The sequence below is a fragment of the Chiloscyllium punctatum genome, chromosome 27, assembly GCF_047496795.1.
Source record: "Chiloscyllium punctatum isolate Juve2018m chromosome 27, sChiPun1.3, whole genome shotgun sequence".
Taxonomy (NCBI): Eukaryota; Metazoa; Chordata; class Chondrichthyes; order Orectolobiformes; family Hemiscylliidae; genus Chiloscyllium; species Chiloscyllium punctatum.
Window position 1 is genome coordinate 23,200,716 of NC_092765.1, and position 26,072 is coordinate 23,226,787.

Sequence of the window (26,072 nt, forward strand, 5' to 3'; positions counted from 1 at the left end):
TATTCTAAAAATGAATTAAAGTGGAATCTGTTAACACCTAACAAAATTTACTGGAACGGGAATACTAGAGACCTAATTAAAATAGGGAAGAGGCTATGATTATACATTAGTTAGGGGAAAACTGGGTGCTAGTTAGATGTACAAATATAGGGAGTAAGTGTTCTAGTATTTGTGGTGCGTGCGCTAGAAACAACACTTTAACTGGAAAAGTATATAGTTTGAATCTAAGTGGTATTTTAATCTTTGATATGTAACAATATGTACCACTGCTCATTATGTTTTATGTGCTCTCTGTACTGTTGTTTACCATCAAGTAGTTTTGTTGTCAGCATCCACCTTTATGGTAGAAATCTAGAGGACCTAGTGCAGTAGAGGAAGAGACTTTTGTCTTGAACAAGATGTTTATTGTAGAATGGCTGCTAAGTACAAATTCTTATTGAGACTACAAGCAAGATCCAAATAACAGGTGTTCATCCTTCAAAGTCCAAAGTTGTTTTCCTCAACCTCTGCCCCGGGTCTATGTGACATCATTATTGTGAGTGCATCTTAAGGCATTTCTCAGTTTTAACCTTTTCAGACCCTTAGACAACAGAAATGTTTGGAATAGATTGTTAGTCAGCAAGGAGTAAAGCCTTGGGACATGCTTCAAATAAGAATGATGCAAGTAAATGCATTCAACCATTTGAAAAGATGATTCAATAGGCAAAAGAATGAGATAATGTTGGAGTTATAGAGGAGTAAAATTGGACAGACTAGATTATCTGATGGATGGGAAGAAGTTTTCATTCAGGATGCAAGTGAGTTCATGACATGTCCGAGCATGCTGTAAGTAAAATACACAAGCTGCTGTTTTTATAGTATTAGGTTGAAGATTCTATTTCAGCCATTTCTGTGCCAAATATTTCATAACATTAGTAGGTGTGGATTCCAGGATTGAAAAATTGCTTATTTGCTTATTTGAAGGCATATTTTGCTCTCCTCATCACCTGAGGTGAATATCTGCATTATGCCCTCAGGGAGGATTGGATGGAAATTTGAAAGATTTGGCTTGCAAACTGGTGATGTGAGTCACGTACACTCTGTCACCATAGGCCACTGGAATAACAAGCCAGGGATCTAGTTAAAGTTCTGGGAAGCCAGCTTTGAATCCTGCCGTGTCAGATGGTAGAGTTGGGACTTGAAAAAAATCTAGAATTAAGAATTTAATGATAACCATGAAACTAATGTCAGCTATCAGAGAAAGGCAAAAGTGAGGACTGCAGATGCTGGAAACCAGAGTTTAGATCAGAATGGTACTGGAAAAGCACAGCAGGTCAGAAAGCATTCAAGGAATTAGAAAATTGACGTTTCAGGCAAAAGCCCTTCATCAGGAATGAATAGAGTTCATTGTCAAACACGGGTGTAACAAATGAAAAGTTGTGAGCATCTTTTGCAATACACGGACATTTGGAATATTGAATTCAGTTCTGCCTCATTATCGGAAGGATATGGAAGCTTTAGAGAGAGTTCAGAGGAAATTTACCAGGATGCTGCCTGGACTGGAGGGCATGTCTTATGAAGGAAGGTTGAGGGGGCTAGGCCTTTTCTCATTGGAATGAAGAAAGATGAGATGTGACTTAATAGAGGTGTACAAGATGATGAGAGGCATGGATAGAGTGGATTGCCAGAGAATTTTTTCCCATGGCAGAAATGTCAATCACAAGGGGACATAATTTTAAGGTGATTGGAGGAGGGTTTATGGGAAATGTCTGAGGTAAGTGCAAACATTCCCATTGGGACGTTACATAAGAGGTTGCAAATACTGTATTTGGACTGACTTAAATGGATACATTTGCTCCCCTACATAAACTCTCAAAACTGTTGGATCATGAAGAGAGGACAGAGATCTGCACACTTTTTCTGATATTTGCATCAAGGGACAGCTAATTTTATTGGTGGAAAGGCCTGGAAAATTGGTCTTGTAATATGTTTTAGTACTGTGAATTGTTTTGAACAAATTCTGAAGGAAATCTCTTAATTTTAGATGACAAATCTACAATGGACAATGAACGCAAGAAGCATATGTTTAGTTATTTTCAATATGAAGTCATCTTATTTGTAAAACCCATACATACAATTGACTACATCGAATGGCTGAAGGATTGCAAAGTGGATCAACATCTTCCACTCATTGTTATTTTTCGCAAATCATGTCAGAACCAGTCATAATGATAGGGGAGTCCAAAACCAGAGGACATAGATTTAAGGTAAGAGGGGAAAGATTTAGAAGAAACCTATGAGGCAACTTTTTCATGCAGAGGATGGTGTATGTATGGAATGAACTGCCAGAGGAAGTGGCGGAGGCTGGTACAATTACAACATTTAAAAGCACCTGGATGGGTATATGAATAGGAAGCATTTAGAGGGGTATGGGCTAAATGCTAGCAAACGGGTCTAGATTAATTTAGGATATCTTTTCAGCATGGATGAGTTGAACCAAATGGTCTATTTCCGTGCTGTCCATCTCAATGATGTTAGGTGGATTGGCCATACTGAACTGCCCATAATGTCCAGGGGTGTGCGGTATAGGTGGATTAGCCATGGAAAATGCAGAGTTCCAGGGATAGGGTGGGAGGTGAGTCTGGGTGAGACACTCTTCAGAGGGTCAGTGTGGACTGGATGGGCCGAATGGCTTGTTTCCACATTGTAGAGGTTTTATGATTGAAAATGAGAAGACAGCAATTTAAAGTGCTAAACAGAAGAACCCAGTAGTGATATGAGGTAGAACGTTGTTATACAGCGAGCGGCTGGGTTCTGGAAAGCACTACCGAGAATATGGTGTCTTTGGATTGAAGTGGGGCTTCTAAATGGAATTGTAAAAGAGCCTGAAGTGAAACAATTTGCAGGCCATATGGAAAGCCTGGAGGAATGGGAATAGCTGAGTTAATTTTCAGTGCATTGGCATGAGCAACTTGGGCAGGATGGGCTCTTTCTGTGCTGTAACCATTCTTTGCGTCGAATATTTCCAGGTTTTAGGGCTACGGCAGCACATCTGGGAAAATTGGATGAGATGTCCAGTGAGGCCCTTCTCAAAATCAAAACCAAAAGCTTGCATTATCCAACGACATGTTAGATGTTCAGACAAGATTCTGGCTAGTGACTGGCAAGAGGCCTAGTACCAGACATTATCACCAACATTATTATCTTATCTCACCTCTTGAAACCAGCTGCCAAGTGTTGCTGATTTGAAAGTCAGAGTGGTTGTCTGGTGACTCCAGGTCTCCATTTGCTCCTCTGGGTCTCCATCTTGGACATTCAGCACCAATATCTTAGGAAAGGCTTTACATCCTACATCCATAGATCTTGGCATGCAACAAGTACCAACTCACTGTATCATCATTGCACATCTTGGATGCATTTACAATATGCTTCTGCATTTCAATGGTGCCCTTTCGTGGGATTGCCGCTGCTAGGATACTTTGTGCACAGATTGGACTAGGCTGCAACTCGGGGATGCTCACTTGCTCTCTCTCACTTTGTGCTTATCTGGATGCTCACAACAACCCTGCCTTCCTTTGACTTTTTATGCTTTAGCCCCTAAGCTAGACATTAATGTTTAACTGTGCTTCTAACTGTATGGCACTACACCAAATCAATATCACATCTACCAGCCATGTACATGCTAAAAACACTGTTATGTGCTTTACAAACAAATGACCGTGTTTCAAAATCTAAGGGGGTTAGTCTTCGGTCAAGTCCAATGAGACACCAAACAAAAAGAAATGCAGATGTTGGAAATCTGAACCAAAAACAGAAATCGCTAGAGAAACTCAGCAGGTTTGGGAGCATCTATGGAGAGAAAGAAGAGTTAACTTATCAGGGATCCCTCTTCAGAACACTGACTACCACTTGGAAGAAAGGGCAGAATTTTAAAGGGTGCTGAATGACCTGAGCTCAGGAGATATTTGGTGAGTGGCAAGTACATCCAGTAGTAAGACAAGTAGTAGAATGGGAATAGAGTCATGTGAGAAGGAAACCATATGGGCAGGATAGGTAGTTTTCAGGCACTTTTGGTGAGATGCAGTGAGAAAACTCACCAGGCCTTATGGAGAGAAAATATAATCAAACTGTTTTTAACCAAGGGCAAAAAATTGAATGCTAATACACAACTTTGATGTAAACTCTACTAATTCTTTATAATTCCCATAGACATGCAAACAGACACTCAAAGAGACAAGACACAAATATAATGGATTGGGTCTGAAATGAAAGTCAGAAAAATATCATTCTAACATCCGTTCGCATCATGGATATTGATGAATTGTTTTCTTTTGGCTCATTTCAATTCCCTTTGATTTCTTCTGACTCTTTGCGAGATAAGGGATTTACAGATTCTTAATATTTCATTCATTTGTTAGGGATTCAGTCCGTCAGTACCTCTGAAGGTGTATTTTCCCCTTTTTCTTTCAACAGGGGATTTGCAAAGAGAGCAGCTCACACAGGAGTGGCAATGGAGTATGGATAGTTACTAAGGATTTCATTTTATTCCTGAGAGATGGATGCTTTCTCTTCACAGGCTGGGTGTTACTGCTACACTGCCCCTCCCAAGGCAGCAGCTACCTGCCCAGAAACTAATCAAGGTTGTTTGGATTTCTTACTTGTACTCTCTACCCATTTTGCATTAAGAATAGATCTCTACTTGCTCTCTCATTGTGTACTTCTTTCATTCTCCTCAGTCTTTGAAGAAGAAAGTCAGAATAGTGAGACAACTGGTAAGGTCATTCACATTTGCCTTCTGAGCATAATTTGCATTGGTGAGGGAATTCCCTCTTTCAATTGGTATTGCATGAAAAATAGAGCAATGCAATACAAAAATCTTGTTTTATTGCTCAATATTTAATGATCATTGACTTAATCATGTGTACTATTTTGAAACAGTGTCTCTTAAACTAGATTAAGTTTTTTTGAAGAGGTGAATAAGAAGATCGATGAAGCAGAGTGGTAGATGTTATCTACATAGAGTTTAGCAAGGCCTTCAACAAGGTTCCACATGGTAGGCAGGTTAGTAAAGTTACATTGGATGGGATTCAGGGAGTGTTAGCTAATTGGATTCAAAATTAGCTTGATGGTAAGAGAGAGGTAGTAGAGGGTTTTTGTTCAAACTGGAGGCGTATGATCAGTGGTGTGCCACAAGGATCTGTGCTGAGTCCACTGTTTATAAATTATATAAATGATTTGGATGAGAATATCGGAAGTATGGTGAGGATAAGCTTGGCCAGCTGGAGGAGGGTGGTGGTGGATGGAATGTTTCAGGCCTTTCTTCCAGGAAGAAGCGGAAAGCCTTGAGACAATCCTGATGGTGGATGGACGTGTGAAGGAATTGCATATTCATGGTAAAGAGGAGGCAGCTGGAGCCTGCAAATTGGAAATTCTGAAACTAACAAAGCATCAGAGGAATCGCACATGCAAGTGGGTAGGGACTGGACAAGGGGAGAACAAAACGAGTCAAGGTCGGAAGAGATCAAGTCTGTGGGGCAGGAGCAGATGAAATCAATAGGTCTACCCAGGCAGTTCTGTTTGTGGATTTCGGGCAGGAGGTAGATGTGAGCTGTGTGGTTGGGAGACTATGAGCTTGGAGGTGGTGGGGACTACCAGATGAAATGAAGTTGGTGATTGTAATGGACACAATGGACTGATGTACCATGGTGGGGTCATGGTTCAGGAGGAGATAAGTGGAGCTAAGAGCTAGTGCTCAGCCTCTCCAATGTAGAGACAAAACCCTATTAACCAAAAAAGGTCATACCCTCTATCTGTCTTCACCTATCCCCACTTCACCACCCTGCACTCCCCACTGGCTGTATCTGCAGCTCCCCCTACACCCACCCCCAGTCATAGAGATGTACAGCATGGAAACAGACCCTTCTGTCCAACCTGTCCATGCCGACCAGATTCCCAGCCCAATCTAGTCCCACCTGCCAGCACCCGGCCCATATCCCTCCAAACCCTTTCTATTCATATACCCATCCACATGCCTCTTAAATGTTGTAATTGTACCAGCCTCCACCTGAAGGGTTACACGCGAAAAGCTGTGTTCTTCCAGCCTCCTGCCTATTTTGCAATGTAGAGGTCAGTCTGCCAGACTACAACAGCACCACCCTTATCAACAGGCTTAATTACAAAGTCAGGGTCGGATCTGAGAACATAGACTTGCAGTCAGTTCATGGGGAGATAAGTCAGAATGGGTGGATGGGGGTGGGGGTGGGGGGGGGGGGGGGGGGGGGTAGAGAAATTGAGGTGACCAATGTCACATGGACAGCTCTTCACGAACACGTCGTGCACGGGTAAAAGGACAGAGCAAGGCTCATGGACATCCTTGGAATTGGCCAAAGGGTGTCTATGGAACGGTGAAGGTGGGGGAATGTTGTCCAAAGAAATGGGCATGGAGGTGAAGGTGAGGGAACAAGAGTTCAATAGCCATATAATGCCTAAAATTAATGAAGGTGGGGACGTCGAGGAATAAAAGTGAGACCTTTTCTGAGTCCAGAAGGCTCACCATTCTGCTGCGACTGTTGGCACTAAAGCATCTGCGCGTGCGCACGGATCGGCGCATGCACAGTAAGGGGGGGCCCCGGCACGGACCGGCGCATGCACAGTAAGGGGGGGGCCGGCACGGACCGGCGCATGCGCGGTAGGGGGCGCACGGCCATTTTGAGCTATCGGCGTCGTGTGTGGGCACCTGGCGAACATCAGGGTAACGTCACTCACTCTTTTAAAACAGACAATCTGTTCCTCCTCCCGATCGTAGGAGCACAGCTGACAGGCCCTCGCAGCTCTCCGACAATCCCGCATCTTGCGGGTTGTCTCTCTCTCCTTCCCCCACCCCCACCACCAAGAACTTGGAAGGTTTCCATGTGTTGGTTTTCAAAGTCTCCGAGTGGGTGAACAGGCTCGAAAGGTGACACCCAGTTTCCAAGTGACTCACCAAAATGAGGATGGCTTCACGCGATCGGACTGGCCACGCCGTTTACTGTGACCACGGCTGTGTTGGGTACCCCCCTGGGCTTTCTGAGACTGAGGCAAAAGTGAGGACTGCAAGATGCCTGATTTTCCTGCTCCTCGCATGCTGTGCTTTTCCAGCACCCACTCTAATCTAAAGTTTGTGTGATTGAGTTTCACCCCTCCACAGTCTGTCCCCATGACTTGTCCTACCTGCCTATCTTCTTTTCCACCTGTCCACTCCACCCTCTCCTCCTTGACCTATCACCTTCATCCCCTCCCCCACTCACCCATTGTACTCTATGCTACTTTCTCCCCACCCCCACCCTCCTCTAGCTTATCTCTCCACGCTTCAGGCTCACTGCCTTTATTCCTGATGAAGGGCTTTTGCCCGAAACGTCGATTTCGAAGCTACTTGGATGCTGCCTGAACTGCTGTGCTCTTCCAGCACCACTAATCCAGAATCTGGTTTCCAGCATCTGCAGTCATTGTTTTTACCTCATTGATTTTTAACATCATCAGTGGCATCCTCTAAGTGAAGCAAAGCTGTTGTCTCCTGCTTTCTATTTATATGTTTGTCCTGGATGGGGTTCCTGGTGTTTATGGTGATGTCATTTCCCGTTCATTTTCTGAGGGGTTGATAGATGGTATCTAGATCTATGTGTTTGTTTATGGCATTGTGGTTGGAGTGCCAGGCTCTAGGAATTCTCTGGCATGTCTTTGCTTAGCCTGTCCCAGGATAGATGTGTTGTCCCAGTTGAAATGGTGTTTTTATTCCTCAGTGTGTAGGGCTATGAGGGAGAGAGGGTCATGTCTTTTTTGTGGCTAGCTGGTCTTCGTGTATCCTGGTGGCTAACTTTCTTCCTATTTGTCTTACAAAGTGTTTGTGGCAGTCCTTGCGTGAAATTTTGTAGATGACGTTGGTTTTGTCCATGGGTTGTACTGGGTCTTTTAAGTTTGTTAGTTTTTGTTTGAGAGGGTTGGTGAGTTTGTGTGCTACTAGGATTCCGAGGGGTCTTAGTAATCTGGCCGTCATTTCTGAAACTTTGATGTATGGTAAGGTGGTTAGGGTTTCTGGCTAGATACCATCTATCAACTCCTCAGAGAACGAACGGGAAATGATATCACCACAAACCCCAGGAATCCCATCCAGGACAAACATATAAATAGAAATCAGGAGACAACAGCTTCGCTTCACTTGGAGGTCGCCACTGATGATGTTACCTAGCCAGGTAATGAAACGTCTGGATATCAAACCTACAGCTCAGTGAGCAAACCTACACCCTAAACCTCAACCTGAGCTACAAACCTTGCAAAAAGACTCTATAACTGTTGTGTGTTTATTTTGGTGCACTGAGGCGGCCTGCGAGTTTCACAGGCCAGTTAGGTCATTTGTATTAACCCACGATTTTGGAATCGCATGTATTCCAGGCCAGACAAGAATAGCTGATTTACTTTTCTTTTAAAAAAAAATCTTAAATGAACCAACTGGGTTTCCACAACAACCTTCTAGTTTCATAGTTAATGTTACCATCACTGAGGCTCGTTCTTTTTATTGTTAAAAATCAAACAACACCAGGTTATAGTCCAACAGGTTTAATTGGGAATACACTAGCTTTTGGAGCGCCGCTCCTTCAGCAGGTGGTTGTGGAGGACTCAATTGTAAGACAGAGAATTTACAGCAAAAGTTTACAGTGTGATGTAACTGAAATTATACATTGAAAAATACCTCGATTGTTTGTTGAGTCTCTCATCTGTTAGAATGACCATGATAGTTTCATTTCTTTCGTATCGAGTCATAAAAATGTACAGCACGAAAACAGACCCTTCGGTTCAACCTGTTCACGCTGACTAGATATCCCAACCCAATCTCACCCTCTGCATGAAAAAGTTGCCCCTTAGATCTCTTTTATATCTTTCCCCACTCACCCTAAACCTATGCCCTCTAATTCTGGACTCCCTGATATCAGGGAAAAGACTTTGTCTATTTATCCTATCCATGACCCTCATGATTTTGTAAACCTCTATAAGGTCACCCCTCAGCCTCTGACGCTCCAGGGAAAACAGCCCCAGCTTGTTCAGCCTCTCCCTATAGCTCAAATCCTCCAACTCTGGCAACATCCTTGTCAATCTTTTCTGAACCCTTTCAAGTTTCACAACATCATTCCGATAGGAAGGAGACCAGAATTGCATGCAATATTCCAACAGTGGCCTAACCAATGTCCTGTACAGCTGCAACATGACCTCCCAACTCCTATACTCAGTAGTCTGACCAATAAAGGAAAGCATACCAAACGCCTTCTTCACTATCCTATTTACCTGTGACTCCACTTTCAAGGAGCTACGAACCTGCACTCCAAGGTCTCTTTGTTCAGCAACACTCCCTAGGACCTTACCATTAAGCGTATAAACCCTGCTAAGATTTGCTTTCCCAAAATGCAGCACCTCGCATTTATCTGAATTAAACTCTGAATTTATCTGCGGTAACCCTCTTCGCTATCCACTACACGTCCAATTTTGGTGTCATCTGCAAACTTACTAACTGTGTACCTCTTATGCTCGCACCCAAATCATTTATCTTAATGATAAAAAGTAGAAAAACAACTGTCCACAACCAACCCTCTGTCTTCTACCTTTGAGCCAGTTCTGTATCCAAATGGCTAGTTCTCCCTTTATTCCATGAGATCTAATCTTGCTAATCAGTCTCCCGTGGGGAACCTTGTCGAACGCCTTACTGAAGTCCATATAGATCACATCTACTGCTCTGCCCTCATCAATCCTATTTGTTGCTTCTTCAAAAAACTCAATCAAGTTTGTGAGACATGATTTCCCACGCAAAAAGCCATGTTGACTATCCCTAATCAGTCCTTGCCTTTCCAAATACATGTACATCCTGTCCCTCAGGATTATCTCCAACAACTTGCCCACCACTGAGATCAGGCTCACCGGTCTATAGTTCCTGGCTTGTCTTTACCGCCCTTCTTAAACATTGGCACCACGTTAGCCAACCTCCAGTCTTCTGGCACCTCACCTGTGACTATCGATGATACAAATATCTCAGCAAGAGGCCCAGCAATCACTTCTCTAGCTTCCCACAGAGTTCTTGGGTACACTCCTGATCATGTCCTGGGAATTTATCCACCTTTAACCGTTTCAAGACATCCAGCACTCCCTCCTCTGTAATCTGGACGTTTTGCAAGATGTCACCATCAATTTCCTTACAGTCTATATCTTCCATATCCTTTTCCACAGTAAATACTGATGCAAAATATTCATTTAGTATCTCCCCCATTTTCTGTGGCTCCACACAAAGGCAGCCTTAGTGATCTTTGAGGAGCCCTATTCTCTCCCTCGTTACCCTTTTGTCCTTAATATATTTGTAAAAACCCTTTGGATTCTCCTTAATTATATTTACCAACGCTCTCTCATGTCCCCTTTTTGTCCTCCTGATTTCCCTCTTAAGTATACTCCTACTTCCTTTATACACTTCTAAGGATTCACTCGATCTATCCTGTCTATACCTGACATATGCTTCCTTCTTTTTCTTAACCAATCCCTCAATTCCTTTAGTCATCCAGCATTCCCTATACCTACCAGCCTTCCCTTTCACCCTGACAGGAATATACTTTCTCTGGATTCTTGTTATCTCATTTCTGAAGGCTTCCAATTTTCCTACCGTCCCTTTACCTGCGAACATCTGCCTCCAATCAGCTTTCGAACGTTCTTGCCTAATACCATCAAAATTGGCCTTTCTCCAAGTTAGAAATTCAACTTTTAGATCTGGTCTATCCTTTTCCATCATGATTTTAAAATGAATAGAATTACGGTCGCTGGCCCGATAGTGCTCCCCCACTGACACCTCAGTCACCTGCCCTGCCTTATTTCCCAAGAGTAGGTCAAGTTTTGCACCTTCTCTCGTGAGTACATTCACATACTGAATCAGAAAATTGTCTTGTACACACTTATGTAAATCACAAAACTCTTTTTAAAAGTTACATTCTCAGGTTAACTGTAACAATTGGTGTCAGGCCAGATAAGATGTTGAAGGTGTTAGCTCCCATATTCTGTTGTCTGTGCCATAATGTTTAGACTGATTCTAATCTAAAAAAATGATTAAGAGTCTTACATGGATTCATGGAGCACAGGGGGTTAATACTTTCAACATCTTAACTGGCCTGACACCAGTTACTTTCACAATCAGGACTCCCGCCCACCTTCCGAGGACCCCTTCGCCCACCTCCAACACACTGCATCCACCTGGACACCCCGCGCTGGCCCATTACCTGCCCTCGACCTCTTCATTTCCAACTGCCGCCGGGACATTAACCGCCTCAACCTGTCGTCCCCCCTCCCCCACTCCAACCTCTCACCCTCACAACGCGCAGCCCTCCAATCCCTCTGCTCCAATCCCAACCTCACCATCAAGCCAGCGGATAAAGGGGGCGCAGTGGTAGTCTGGCACACTGACCTCTACACCGCTGAAGCCAAACGCCAACTCGAGGACACCTCTTCCTACTGCTCCCTCGACCATGACCCCACCCCCCATCACCAAACCATCATCTCCCAGACCATACAGAACCTCATCACCTCAGGAGATCTCCCACCCACAGCTTCCAACCTCATAGTCCGGGAACCCCGCACTGCCCGGTTCTACCTCCTTCCCAAGATCCACAAGCCTGACCACCCTGGCCGACCCATTGTCTCAGCATGCTCCTGCCCCACTGAACTCATCTCTACCTACCTTGACACTGTCCTATCCCCCCTCGTCCAGGAACTCCCCACATACATTCGAGACACCACCCACGCCCTCCACCTCCTCCAAGACTTCCATTTCCCTGGCCCCCAACACCTTATCTTCACCATGGATATCCAATCCCTCTACACCTCCATTCGCCATGACCAGGGCCTCCAAGCCCTCCGTTTTTTCCTCTCCAGACGTCCCCAACAGTACCCTTCCACTGACACACTCATTCGTTTGGCCGAACTGGTCCTCACCCTTAACAATTTCTCCTTTGAATCCTCCCACTTCCTCCAGACCAAAGGCGTAGCCATGGGCACACGTATGGGCCCCAGCTATGCTTGTCTCTTTGTTGGCTATGTAGAACAGTTGATCTTCCGTAATTACACCGGCACCACTCCCCACCTCTTCCTCCGCTACATTGATGACTGCATTGGCGCCACCTCGTGCTCCCGCGAGGAGGTTAAGCAATTCATCAACTTCACCAACACATTCCACCCTGACCTTAAATTTACCTGGACTATCTCTGACACCTCGCTCCCCTTCCTGGACCTCTCCATCTCCATTAGTGACGACCGACTTGACACTGACATTTTTTACAAACCCACTGACTCCCATAGCTACCTGGATTACACCTCTTCCCACCCTATCTCTTGCAAAAATGCCATCCCGTATTCCCAATTTCTCCGCCTCCGCCGTATCTGCTCCCAGGAGGACCAGTTCCACCATGGGACACACCAGATGGCCTCCTTCTTTAGAGACCGCAATTTCCCTTCCCACATGGTTAATGATGCCCTCCAACGCGTCTCGTCCACATCCCGCACCTCCGCCCTCAGACCCCACCCCTCCAACCTTAACAAGGACAGAACGCCCCTGGTGCTCACCTTCCACCCTACAAACCTTCGCATCAACCAAATCATCCACCGACATTTCCGCCACCTCCAAAAAGACCCCACCACCAGGGATATATTTCCCTCCCCACCCCTTTCCGCCTTCCGCAAAGACCGTTCCCTCCGTGACTACCTGGTCAGGTCCACACCCCCCTACGACCCACCCTCCCATTCTGGCACTTTCCCCTGCCACCGCAGGAACTGTAAAACCTGTGCCCACACCTCCTCCCTCACCTCTATCCAAGGCCCTAAAGGAGCCTTCCACATCCATCAAAGTTTCACCTGCACATCCACCAATATCATTTATTGTATCCGTTGCTCCCGATGCGGTCTCCTCTACATTGGGGAGACTGGGCGCCTCCTAGCAGATCGCTTTAGGGAACATCTCCGAGACACCCATACCAATCAACCAAACTGCCCCGTGGCCCAACATTTCAACTCCCCCTCCCACTCTGCCGAGGACATGGAGGTCCTGGGCCTCCTTCACCGCCGCTCCCTCACCACCAGACGCCTGGAGGAAGAACGCCTCATCTTCCGCCTTGGAACACTTCAACCCCAGGGCATCAATGTGGACTTCAACAACTTCCTCATTTCCCCTTCCCCCACCTCATCCTAGTTTCAAACTTCCAGCTCAGTTACTGCCTCCTTGACTTGTCCGACCTGCCTATCTTCTTTTCCACCTGTCCACTCCACCCTCTCCTCCTTGACCTATCACCTTCATCTCCTCCCCCACTCACCCATTGTACTCTATGCTACTTTCTCCCCACCCCCACCCTCCTCTCGCTTATCTCTCCATGCTTCAGACTCACTGCCTTTATTCCTGATGAAGGGCTTTTGCCCGAAACGTTGATTTCGCTGCTCGTTGGATGCTGCCTGAACTGCTGTGCTCTTCCAGCACCACTAATCCAGTATTTGATTTTCAGCATCTGCAGTCATTGTTTTTACCAGTTGTTATAGTTAAACTGAGAATGTAACTTTTAAAAAGAGTTTTGTGATTTACATATGAAAGAAGTGAAACTATCATGGTCATTCTCACAGATGAGAGACTTAAACAATTGAGGTATTTTTCATTGTATAATTTCAGTTACATCACACTGTAAACATTTGCTGTCAATTCTGTATCTTACAATTGTGTACTCCACAACCACCTGATGAAGGAGCAGTGCTCCGAAAGCTAGTGCTTCCAATTAAACCTGTTGGACTACAACCTGGTGTTGTGTGATTTTTAACTTAGTACACCCCAGTCCAACACCGGCATCTCCAAATCTTTTTATTGTGGAGTTATTCATTCAGTTGAAATTCCACTAGCTGCCATAATATGTTTTGAATTTATGGTTCCAATGTCTAGTTGTAGTCTGACAGTCTGGATTAATATTCCATTACAACTGGGAATACTCCATTTAGCTTTATTTGAACAGCGCCACCAGGCCCCCTCCATTATGTTGAAAATTTGGATATCCACCTGCTTCTTTGCAATAAAGGCAAAACGCTGGAAATTTGATTCTGTGATATCTTAAAATATGCAAAACAAATCCTGAAGTAAATTTTATTTTTATTTTTAGTTGTTACATTCACAATGGACAACGATGAAGCGAGCAACCAACCATTTGAATATTTTGAACTCAATGGCATCTCATTTGCTTCACCACTACATTCACTAGAACTACTTGAGTGGCTGAAAGATTTTGAAATGGATCCAGATATTCCGCTCATTGTTTCATATCCTAAATCTGGTCAGAATATATCATAATTGAATATTGTGTTATCTGATATTGTTGCAGAATTAATTCTTTTAAAAGCACTCTAGTTTTTTTTAGATTAGATTACTTACAGTGAGGAAACAGGCCCTTCGGCCCAACAAGTCCACACCGACCCTCCGAAGCGCAACTCACCCAGATCCATTCCCCTACATTTACTCCTGTCCCTAACACTACGGGCAATTTAGCATTGCCAATTCACCTAACCTGCGCATTTTTGGACTGTGGGAGGAAACTGGAGCACTCAGAGGAAGCCCACGCAGACACGGGGAGAATGTGCAAACTCCACACAGTCAGTCAACTGAAGCGGGAATTGAACCCGGGTCTCTGGCGCTGTGAGGCAGCAGTGCTAACTACTGTGCCATCGTGCCGCCCCATGATCACTGGTTACCCTCCAATATATTGAAAAACACATTGAATAGATGTGCTTTTCTAAATGATACATCTCTCCACCCTGCAGGCTCCCTGCCTCTTTTCTTGATGAAGGGCTTTTGCCCAAAATGTTGATTTTCCTGCTCCTTGGATGCTGCCTGACCTGCTGTGCTTTTTCAGCACTACTCTAATCCAGACTCTGGTTTCCAGCATCTGCAGTCTTCGTTTTTACTGAAATGATATATCATACAAATGATTTGTCATGCATTGTTGATAGATGCATTCTGTGTTTTGATGAAGCAAATAAACTTGCAACAAGTTAATATATAATTCATTGTCTCTTCTAAGTTAAGTGATGAGTCAAAAAGCGTGGTGCTGGAAAAGCACAGCAGGTCAAGCAGCATCTGAGGAGCAGGGGAATTGACATTTCGGGCATAAGCCCTTCATCAAGAATGTGGAGAAAGGAAAGGGGGCTGAGAGGTAAATAGGAGGGTGGGAGTCAGGCAAGGTAGCTGGGAAGGTGATAGGTAGATGCAGGTAGGGGGGTAATAGTGATAGGTTGGAGGGAAGGGTGGAGCTGATAGGTGGGAAGAAAGATGGAGACTTCAAGAGGCATTGCTGAGTTGGAGGATTGGATCTGGGATGATGTGGGGGGAGGGAAGATAATGAAACTGGTGAAGTTGACGTTGGTACCGTATGGTTGAAGGATTCCAAGGCAGAAGATGAGACTTTCTTCCAGTCGTCGGATGGCTTAGATTTGGCAGTGGAGGCGGCCCAGGACTTGCATGTCCGAAGCAGAGTGGAACGGGGGGTTGTAGTGGTTGTCCACAGGACGGTGGGGTTGTGTGGTGTGTGTGTTTCAGAGGTGTTTCTGAAACGTTTCACGAGTTGGTGTCCTGTCTTCCCAATGTAGAGGAGACCACATCGAGAGCAGTGGACAGACTAGGTGAGGTGTTTGATGTGCAGGAAAATGTCTGCCGGATATGAAAAGATCCTTTGGAGCCTTGGATGGAGGTGAGGGGTGAGGTGTGGGCGCACATTTTACACCTCTTGCAGTGGCAAGGGAAGGGGCTGGGAATGGAGGGTCGGTGGGTTGGTGGTGGTAGTGGTGGTAGTGAAGGGCTTTTACCCGAAATGGGCGGCATGGTGGCTCAGTGGTTAGCACTGCTGCCTCACAGCACTAGGGTCCCAGGTTCGATTCCAGCCTTGGGCAACTGTCTGTGTGGAGTTTGCACATTCTCCCTGTGTCTGCGTGGGTTTCCTCTGGGTGCTCCGGTTTCCTCCCACAGTCCAAAGATGTGCAGGTTAGGTGAATTGGCCATGCTAAATTAACCGTAGAGTTAGGTGCATTAGTTAGGGGGAAATGGGTCTGGGTGTGTTCCTCTTCAGAGGGCCGGTGTGGACTAGTTGGGCTGAAGGGCCTGTTTCCACACTGTAGAGAATCAAATCTAACCTAATCTAATCGATTTTCCTTCTCCTCAACACCAGTCTAATCTTGGCTGTTGGGGGGGCGTGGACCTAACTGGGGAGTCATGAAGGGAATGGTCTCTGCAGAACACGGATTGTGGAGGGAAATATATCTCTGGTGGCGGGTCTGATTATATGTAGTGGAAATGGCAGAGGATAATGTGCTGTATCTGGAGATTAGTGGGCTGGAAGGTGAGGACCAGGGGGATTCTGTCCTTATTGCGGTTGGAATGGTGGGATTCAAGGTCAGAGGTGTTGGAAGAGGAGGAGATGTGCTGAAGGGTGTTGTTGATTGCGTGGGTGGGGAAATTGTGGTTCTTGAAAAAAGGAGGCCATCTGGGATGTCCTGGAGTGGAATTGCTCCTCCTGGGAGCAGATAGGGTGGAAGAATTGGGAGTAAGGGATTGTGTTTTATGTGAGGGAGGATGGGAGGAAGTGTAGTCCAGGTAGCTGTGGGAGTCAGTGGGTTTGAAATAGATGTCCTTGTTGAGTTGATTGCTGGAGATGGAGAAGTCTAGGAAGGGGAGGGAGGAATCCGAGAAGGTCCAGCTGATCTTAAGATCAGGGTTGAAGGTGTTAGTGAAGTTGATGAACTGTTCAGCCTCCTTGTGAGAGAATGCTGATACAGTCATCAGTGCAGCGGAGGAAAAGGTGGGGAATGGTGCCAGTGTAACTGCAGAAGATGAACTGTTCTACGCCCTGTTGAACTGTCCTATCTGTCTATCTTCCATCCTATCTATCTGCTCCATCCTCACATCCAACCTACCACTGTCACCCCCACCTGCATCCATCTCTTGTCTTCCCAGCTACCTCCTTCCCCCTGCCCCGCCTCCCCCACCCCATCCCCACCCCAACCCTCCTATTGAACTCTCAGCCCCCTTCCACCCCTCCCACATTCCTGATGAATGGCTTATGCCCGAAATGTTGATTCTCCTGCTCCTCGGATGATGCCTGACCTACTGTGCTTTCCCAGTGCCATGCTTTTTAAGTATGATCTCCAGCATCTGCAGTCATCACTTTCTCCGAAGTTAAGTGATGACATGGGGTAGAGTGTTGCTCTAGTGTTTATTTATCAGCAAATATGTACATTCTTAAGGTACATGTATCCTGTACCACAACACAATTTCCAAACCTCCATTCAGAATCTGATCAATTGGAGAGCTTTTATTTATCCTGAATATGACTTTCAATGTCAGAGGGACACACAACCAAGTGAAGGAAATTGCCAAACCAAGAATCTTCTCAGCCCTGGTCTACTTCATGCTGAATCATCTGGATATTAGGATAAACTCAACATATAAGTCATGGGACTGACTAGTGTATTGATCTCAAAATTTCCCAGGATCCAATTGTCACCACTTTTAGCATGGTTTTTGTGCTTGCAGATATGAAGCAGCAGGAGTGTTGACTGCATCTCTCATTTGAATCCTGTCCTTCTGCCCGAACCTCACATTAGGTGTGTAAGTAAAAATCTTAACCCTGAAGTGAGAGTAGATTGGGCTGTAAATTTCCTGCCCCTAACTACCACAAGGATGTGAAGTACGAAATTCACTCTTGTTAAACAGGTCTAAATTGATGATCCTGTGTTTCAGAAACAACCCTTGAGAAAATTAGTTAGAAAGTATTAATATAATTTTGAAAGCAAAGGAAATGGCCCATGCTAGCTCTACTATGTTTTGAACATCCACTGAATTTCACTCAGTCAATGAGAGGTAGTGTGCTGTTGGCACATTCAGAATAATGACAGTGCTTTGATACTCCTGACAATCTTGTAAACACACAGTTGCTGCTTTTGGCCTGCTATAATTAATAACGAAGTGCACAGGAATCTTACTAGATGCGTCAACATTGAAGAAGCTCCCACACCAAAGTAGAGAAAATTAAGGTACTGTTTTTCAATCTGCTTTCATGATTATTTTTTATTTATATCATCTAATTCAGGAACTAATTGGGTGCAGCAGATGGCAAGTCTGATTCTAGCCAATGGCAATATTGATTCCGTAAAAGACAAAATTCTCAAACATAGAGCTCCATGGATAGAGTTTGTTCCTTTCAAACCAGGTTACACTGACTACCAGCTGCTGACAACACACTTAAATTACCAGATGGTTCCAAGTTCTGCAAAAAACAGAAGGATGAAGGTAAGTTTTACAAAAATTTTCAAGTCAGAATCAAATGAGAGTTACTTAATATAATGTTGCCTGTAGTTATACTGACCAGTCCATTTTTTTAAAGAAAAAGTTGCATGATTTTTCTGGGTGAGGGTTTGGTTCAGGTCTTTAGAATAAAATCTCAAAATATTTTTGTCTTTATGGGAGATTAGTGAGGGCAGCATTTGTTGCTTATCCCTAATTACTTTTGAGAAGGTGATGGTAAACTGCTGCCTTGATCCACAGTAGGCCTTGGGTGTAAGGATACTTAGAAAAAAACCCATACCATTCTTATACTGTTCTAGCAGCAGATTGATACCATTTCTTTGTTCGATGAGATATATTTTCCATTGCATAGACATCTAGATAATAGATGTAGATAATAGATATCTCAATGGATATGAGGCCCTTGAGAGAAAGTGGTTTTGACGGGGTGTTCAGCCACGATCTAAAATGGGGGCAACAGGCTCCAGGGACTGATTGACCATCTCCTGCTCATATGTCCCACTTTTATTCACTAGTGGGATGTATGTGGTGCTAGCTGTTCAGTATTTATTGCCCTCTACCTTGTTGTCCTTGAGAAGGTGTTCGTGAGCTGCTGCCTTGAAATCTGCAGAAATCTGCATGCTGTAGGTTGACCCATAATACCCTTAGGGATGCAATTCCAGGATTTTGGCCCAGCAACAGTGAACAAACGTGAATATATATTTCCAAGTCAGGACAGTGAATGGCTTGGAGGGAAGCTTGCAAGAATCTAATGATCCCGTGTATCTGCTGCCCTTGTCCTTTCAGTTAGAAGTAGTTGTGGCTTTGGAAGGTACTGTCTAAAGGATTTAAAAACTATAGCTTTGATTCTGACGACTTCCATAGTTGATTAATGTGATCATTAAGCGACAATCAGCATTATAGTAGTCCCCTATATCCACGGGGGATATATTCCAAGACCTAGCACGGAAGCTCGAAATCACAGATAGTAGCGAACCCATTCATTTAGATGGGAAATTTACCTCCCTGGCAGCACCCGGTCCCTGGTTCTGTAATGTTCCATGTAATGTTTCATCCGCAGTAAACTGCAGAAACTGACTCCTGTATTTACTTTTCTAACGGCCAACACAGGCAGGCTTGGATGAAGGACAGACTGAGTGGTCAGGCACAGTGGTTCAGTGGTTTGCACTGCTGCCTCTCAGCGCCAGTGACCAGGGTTCGATTGCAACCTCAGGTGACTGTCTGTGTGGAATTTTCACATTCTCCCCATGTCTGCATTGGTTTCCTCCAGGTGTTTCACTTTTCTCCCACAGTCCAAGGGTACAGGTTAGCTGGATTGGTCAAGCTAAATTGCCCATAGTGTCCAGGGGTGTGCAGGCTAGGTGGATTAGCCTTAGGGAAATGCAGGGTTGTAAGGAGGTGGTCTGGGTGGGATGATCTTTTGAGGTTGGTGTGGACTTGATGGGCCAAATGGCCTGCTTTCACACTGTAGGGATTCTATGAGTGATTCTGCAGGAACATGCTAGTTAGAGAAGTCTGCTCCTGGTGGGATAGGGAATACTGAGTGGGTGCTCTATAGAACGGAGTTAAAATCATTACTATTATTTCAATAATGAGTTCAACCTTTGTGAAGTTTACTGTTGATAGCAAATTAAGTGGGGGAATGGAATTAAAGGAGCCCTGGACAAAATTAACTGGAATAAACCAGTGAAAAGGTCTAGATTCTTTTCATTCATTGATGGGACATGAGTGTTGCTGGCTAAACCATCATTTATTGCCCGTACCTAATTGCCCTGGAGAAAGTAGTGGTGAGTTGCTGTCTTGAACTGCTGCAATATTCCAGTGTAGAGATACATATGGTACTGTTAGAAAGGGAATTCTAGTACTTTGCAGTTAGTGGTGTTTCCATGCCTTGTCCTTCTCGATTGTAGAGGTAGTAGGTTTGGGAGGTGCTCTCAGAAGAGCCTTGGTGAGTTACTGTGGTGCATCTTGTCAATGACATTACTGCCATTATTTGTTGATGGTGAAGAGAGTGAATGTTTAAAGTGGTGGATGAAGTGCAAGTCAAGTGGACTGTCCGTTCTGAATAAAGTCCAGCTTCATGAGCATTGTTTGAGCTGCATTAATCTTGGCAAGTCTGCAGTATTCCATCACATCCCTTACTTGTGCCTTGGAACTAGTGGATGCTTTTGGGGAGATAGTGGGTGAATTGCTTGGTGCAGAATTCTATTTGACTTGCTTTTGAAGCTGCTGTCTCTGTATGATTTGTCCAGTTCATTTTCTAGTCAATGGAACCTCCATGATATTAATAGCCAATATATTGCCTGTGGTCAGAATTGTCTAAATTAGGGAGAAAGACTCAAAATACTTTGGACAGGAGCATTTAAGTGTGTGCCTCAAAGATAAATTTACCCAATCAAGCATAATTGTGAGAGTAGTTCTTATACACTACGTTAAACTGAAATTGGGATAAAGAATAACAAGTTTGAAATAGCAAATGATAAGTAAAGCAGCGAGGAAGTGATTCTTTTCACTCAAACATAGAAAATCACTGTAAAACAAGAATAAACCAGTCAGGTGCTGTGGGGGGTGTTTCTCACAGGATGAATTAAAAATGTCCTCCATACTTAAATACCTTGTGATCTTGGGAACCTGATACATGTTTTTTCTTTCAAAAGCATGTCTTAATCCCAACACAAGGTGATAGCTATGTAAGATAGGTTTTTGCGCATTCTGCAAAAAGTTAGAAGAATCAGTTTAACAAAGGAGACAAGTAGAGAATCAAAAGAACAAGAATGAAACAAGTGTGGAAAACTGATAAAAATGAAACATTAAATTATAACTCAATATAGACTCAATTGAATCTACAACAGTTGGAAACTGAATTTTTGCTTTGTTTGATTTTCCAATGTAGATCATATATGTTGCCAGAAATCCCAAGGATGTGGTTGTGTCATTTTACCACTATCATAATTGTCATCATTACTTGAAGACACCAAAGGATTTTTCTGACTTTCTGGAGCAGTTTATTGAGGGAAATGGTAATATTTTGCAATTAACAGTTCTGTTTAGGTTTTACCAATAATGTTAATTGAGGAAAATCTTGGTTGAAACTTTCAGATGTGTTTTTGAAGCATTCTATTTTTTCATGTATTTGTTGTCAGGATGTGGATGAGCAGGTTGGGCAATCACTTATTGCTGATCCCTGATTGCACTTAACCTTCATCCCCTCCCCCACTCACCTATTGTATTCTATGCTACTTTCTCCCCACCCCCACCCTCACCCTCCTCTAGCTTATCTCTCCACGCTTCAGGCTCTCTGCCTTTATTCCTGATGAAGGGCTTTTGCCCGAAACGTCGGTTTTACTGCTCCTCGGATGCTGCCTGAACTACTGTGCTTTTCCAGCACCACTAATCCAGAATCTTGTAAAGGTAGTGCTGAGCCATCTTGTGGTGAAGCTAACGCAGGTCGTCTAATAGATGCGGCAAGCCAAGTTTGATGTGGGAGAGCCCTTGGCTGGCTAGCTGTTTAACAACTCTGCTGATCAAGCTGGGTGGTTCCCTCCCCACTTCTGTCTGGAGTCAGACAGACATTTAACAAGTCACTCATTGAAGAGTTGGCTATGCAACCTCATGGAGAAAGTGAGGGTTGCAAATGCTGGAGATCAGGGCTGAAAATGTGTTGCTGGAAAAGCGCAGCAGGTCAGGCAGCATCCAAGGAGCAGGAGAATTGACGTTTCGGGCATGAGCCCTTCTTCAGGAATGAGGAGAGTGTGCCAAGATAAAAGGTAGGGAGGAGGGACTTCGGGGAGGGGTATTGGAAATGAGAGAGGTGGAAGGAGGTTAAGGTGAGGGTGATAGGCCGGAGTGGGGGTGGGGGCGGAGAGGTCAGGGAAAAGATTGCAGGTTAGGAAGGTGGTGCTGAGTTCGAGGATTGGGACTGAGACAAGGTGGGGGGAGGGGAAATGATGAAACTGGAGAAATCTGAGTTCATCCCTTGTGGTTGGAGGGTTCCTAGGCGGAAGATGAGGCGCTCTTCCTCCAGCCGTCGTGTTGCTATGGTCTGGCAATGGCGGAGTCCAAGGACCTGCATATCCTTGGTGGAGTGGGAGGGGGAGTTGAAGTGTTGAGCTATGGGGTGGTTGGGTTGGTTGGTCCGGGTGACCGAGAGGTGTTCTCTGAAACGTTCCGCAAGTAGGCGGCCTGTCTCCCCAATATAGAGGAGGCCACATCGGGTACAGCGGATGCAGGGGCCGGGCTCAATGGCATCTCACCGCATCTCCTCTACTTCCCGCTCCTCCGCCCTTGAGCCCCGCCCCTCCAACCGCCACCAGGACAGAACCCCACTGGTCCTCACCTACCACCCCATCAACCTTCATATGCGTCATATCATCCGTCATCATTTCCACCACCTCCAAACAGACCCCACCAACAGGGAAATATTTCTCTCCCCTCCCCTATCCGCGTTCCAAAAAGACCACTCCCTCTGTGACTCCCTTGTCAGGTCCACACCCCCCACCAACTCAACCTCCACTCCCGGCACCTTCTCCTGCAACCGCAAGAAATGCAAAACTTGCGCCGACACCTCCCTCCTTACTTCCCTCCAAGGCCCCAAGGGATCCTTCCATATCCGCCACAAATTCACCTGCACCTCCACACACATCATTTGCTGCATCTGCTGCACCCGATGTGGCCTCCTCTATATTGGGGAGACAGGCTGCCTACTTGCGGAACGTTTCAGAGAACACCTCTGGGACACCCGGACCAACCAACCCAACCACCCTGTGGCTCAACACTTCAATTCCCCCTCCCACTCTACCAAGGACATGCAGGTCCTTGGCCTCCTCCATCGCCAGACCATAGCAACATGACGGCTGGAGGAAGAGCGCCTCATCTTCCGCCTGGGAACACAAGGGATGAACTCAGATTTCTCCAGTTTCCTCATTTCCCCTCCCCCCACCTTGTCTCAGTCCCAAACCTCGAACTCAGCACCACCTTCCTAACCTGCAATCTTCTTCCTGACCTCTCCGCCCCCACCCCCGCTCCAGCCTATCACCCTCACCTTAACCTCCTTCCACCTATCGCATTTCCAACACCCCTCCCCGAAGTCCCTCCTCCCTACCTTTTATCTTAGCCTGCTTGGCACACTCTCCTCATTCCTGAGGAAGGGCTCATGCCCGAAACGTCTCTTCTTCTGCTCCTTGGATGCTGCCTGATCTGCTGTGCTTTTCCAGCAACACATTTTCAGCTATGCAACCTCATGGAATACTCTGCTAATGATGTCTTGTGAAGTTGACACATACTAGCTTTGGTCTATGAGTAATCTGATTCAAACTGTGGAATAGGCATCTGCCATCTCGAGTTCCAGTGCAGGAAACACTGCATAGTGCTTTGTCCCCTGTTTCACTGCATGAATGTTGTCTGGTCTTGATGTTTATTCTCCCATCTGTTATCATGTGGAGGTGCTGGTGTTGGACTGGGGTGGACAAAGTTAAAAATCATACAGCACCAGGTTATAGTCCGAAAGCTTGTACTTTCAAACAAACCTGTTGGACTATAACCTGGTGTTGTGTGATTTTTTTTAAAACTATCTGTTAGTTATTGTTTGTTGCTCAATACAGAGTTGAACATGGCACCAGGTTCCCTGTCGAAGGGTAGACAGTGTGCATCTTTTGTATCAAACACAACCCAATCCCAGCAGCAGTTCAGCTTGGTTCAAAGATTGTTGCAGCATCTTTAGTTGCCATACCTAAGCAGGTTCATGAGCAGTGTGTTTGCCCTCAGTCATGTTGGCTGTGTGATTCTCGAGCAAAGCAGTGCTTGAATAAAAGCAAAACATGCTTATGATGATGGTCTTCACAGGCACATGCATGTCAGAAAATGAAATACTTAAATAACAATGAATCTTTAACTTTGAAGGTTTGATCCACTCAGTTCAAGGAACGAACCATGTAGTGGTGGCACTTTGACGGTATATTTATAATAATAAAGTAAGAGCCTGTTTAAGGAAAGGCAGTTACTTATGTGGGTGGTGCCCTTCAAGTTGCCTGCCTTGTACTTCCTTGTACCCACTGTCTATTGGCCACATCAGTGAACCCACTGGGTGCCCATTTATTTGTCATGGCCTGAGGTACTGGTTGTTCCTGCGAGTAGCAAATGCTTATCTAAAGTACGCACGGTTGTTACAATGAGATTGTGAATAGCTTGTTATATTAGTTAGGGTTCCTTTGATCACTCCAAATGTTGGTTGGATAACTGATCATTTGAGAGCTCATTATGAAGGAACAAGCACTGACCAATATGGAATACATGTAATTATCGGACCATAACTAATCAACCTAAACGTAACCTAGCAGTTTTGGTGACTGTAGTAAAGCTTGGGCTAAGTGCACTCCCTTATTATGGCTTATTTATATGTCTCTCCTGTTAATCCATTTTCTATGTTTACCATGGTGATGATGGGTAACAGCGAATCAGGGTTCACTTCTGGAGAGGGAGCCTGAGAAATGGCTACCACAACCAAGGAATGCAGGAAGTGTGCAAATGACTAATTCCTGATTTGAGAGTTCGGGATGAGAAGTAACATTGCAGGTCATTTTCGGAGCCCTGTAATTGGAATGTTTGACTTCAGTGTGAATCTTATAATAAATCTTTTAACCTATTGGAGGGCAAGTTGGTACCCTGGACAATCATACTGGTTTTCACTGGCTGTATATTCTTTTGCACTTCATGTTTCTTGGTCTATTTTTAAACTTTTTGCCTCATTCCCACATACTGCTCACTCATCGCCCTGTGTTACTCTTGGCCTGTGGGTCATGTTATAAGACTCTGTCTCATTTGACCAGCAGCCCAGCCAGCAAAGCATTCAGAGTCCCTCCACTCATGCATGCTGTCTCTCATTGCTGGTGTGCACAATGACCATGCCCTTTGTACCTCTCTCTCTGGGTCTAACAACTCTTTGATGTGACCTTGCTTCCATCTTGCCATGTTATAATCATGGTTGAATTAAATGGAGCTTCTGTGCTTTTATGTTCCATTTGGTATCTTATCATGAAGACCACAGTGGACAGCCATTCTGAGACCAGCAGAGACTGAAACCAGTGATGCAGGTCAGGTTTTCATTCCTGTCATGGATATTATTCAGTTTCTGTAGTCACATTATGTTTATAGGGTACCTACACACAAACCTCTCCAGCATTGGCAAGTTGGTAGCTCAGGTTAGGGGCCACTGGTGCAAACTCCATTTGTTGGTGTCGAACTTGAGTGGAAATCTCAATGTTCCAAGGGCATTTTTCTCACCTATATAGGACTTGCTTCTGTCCACATGGCTGTGGTGTGGGCAGCTAATCTTGTCAGTTTGTACCCTACCCATTCACTTCATTTTTGCTATTTTTCTCCTCCTGCTGGTAGCATTAGTGGCAGAGACTGCCCCTCTGTTGTTTGTGTTGTATGTCTCCTAATTTGGGCTTCATTGATTCCAATCCTACACCCTTTGCCTTACAAGCACCTTGACTAGAAAAGTTCATTAAAAACTTGTCTTTTCAAGTCTCACCATTCAAAGAATCTTGGTGGGTTACTATAATGTATCTTGTAGATTGTGGTAGCAACCACACTATCACTATGTAATAGTATTGAGGTACTGAATGTTTAATGTTGTCATTGTGGTACCACTGTTTCGATTAGATTAGATTCCTTACAGTGTGGAAACAGGCCCTTCGGCCCAACAGAGTAACCCACC

The 26,072-nt window shown here is 44.9% G+C and overlaps 1 protein-coding gene across 7 annotated transcripts in view; it reads left to right on the forward strand.

The window, feature by feature from the left end:
* Positions 1 to 6,653: 6,653 nt before the first annotated feature.
* LOC140453540 (amine sulfotransferase-like) overlaps positions 6,654 to 26,072 on the forward strand; it is a 50,285-nt gene continuing 30,866 nt past the window's right edge. The window contains exons 1-4 of one of the 7 annotated variants that reach the window (XM_072548308.1): positions 6,737 to 7,061; positions 14,166 to 14,336; positions 18,141 to 18,340; positions 21,249 to 21,375. In XM_072548308.1, coding sequence (XP_072404409.1) covers positions 14,180 to 14,336; positions 18,141 to 18,340; positions 21,249 to 21,375 — 484 coding nt within the window. In that variant the 5' untranslated portion in view covers positions 6,737 to 7,061; positions 14,166 to 14,179. The other 6 variants (XM_072548310.1, XM_072548309.1, XM_072548311.1 and 3 more) reach the window with 6 other exon arrangements.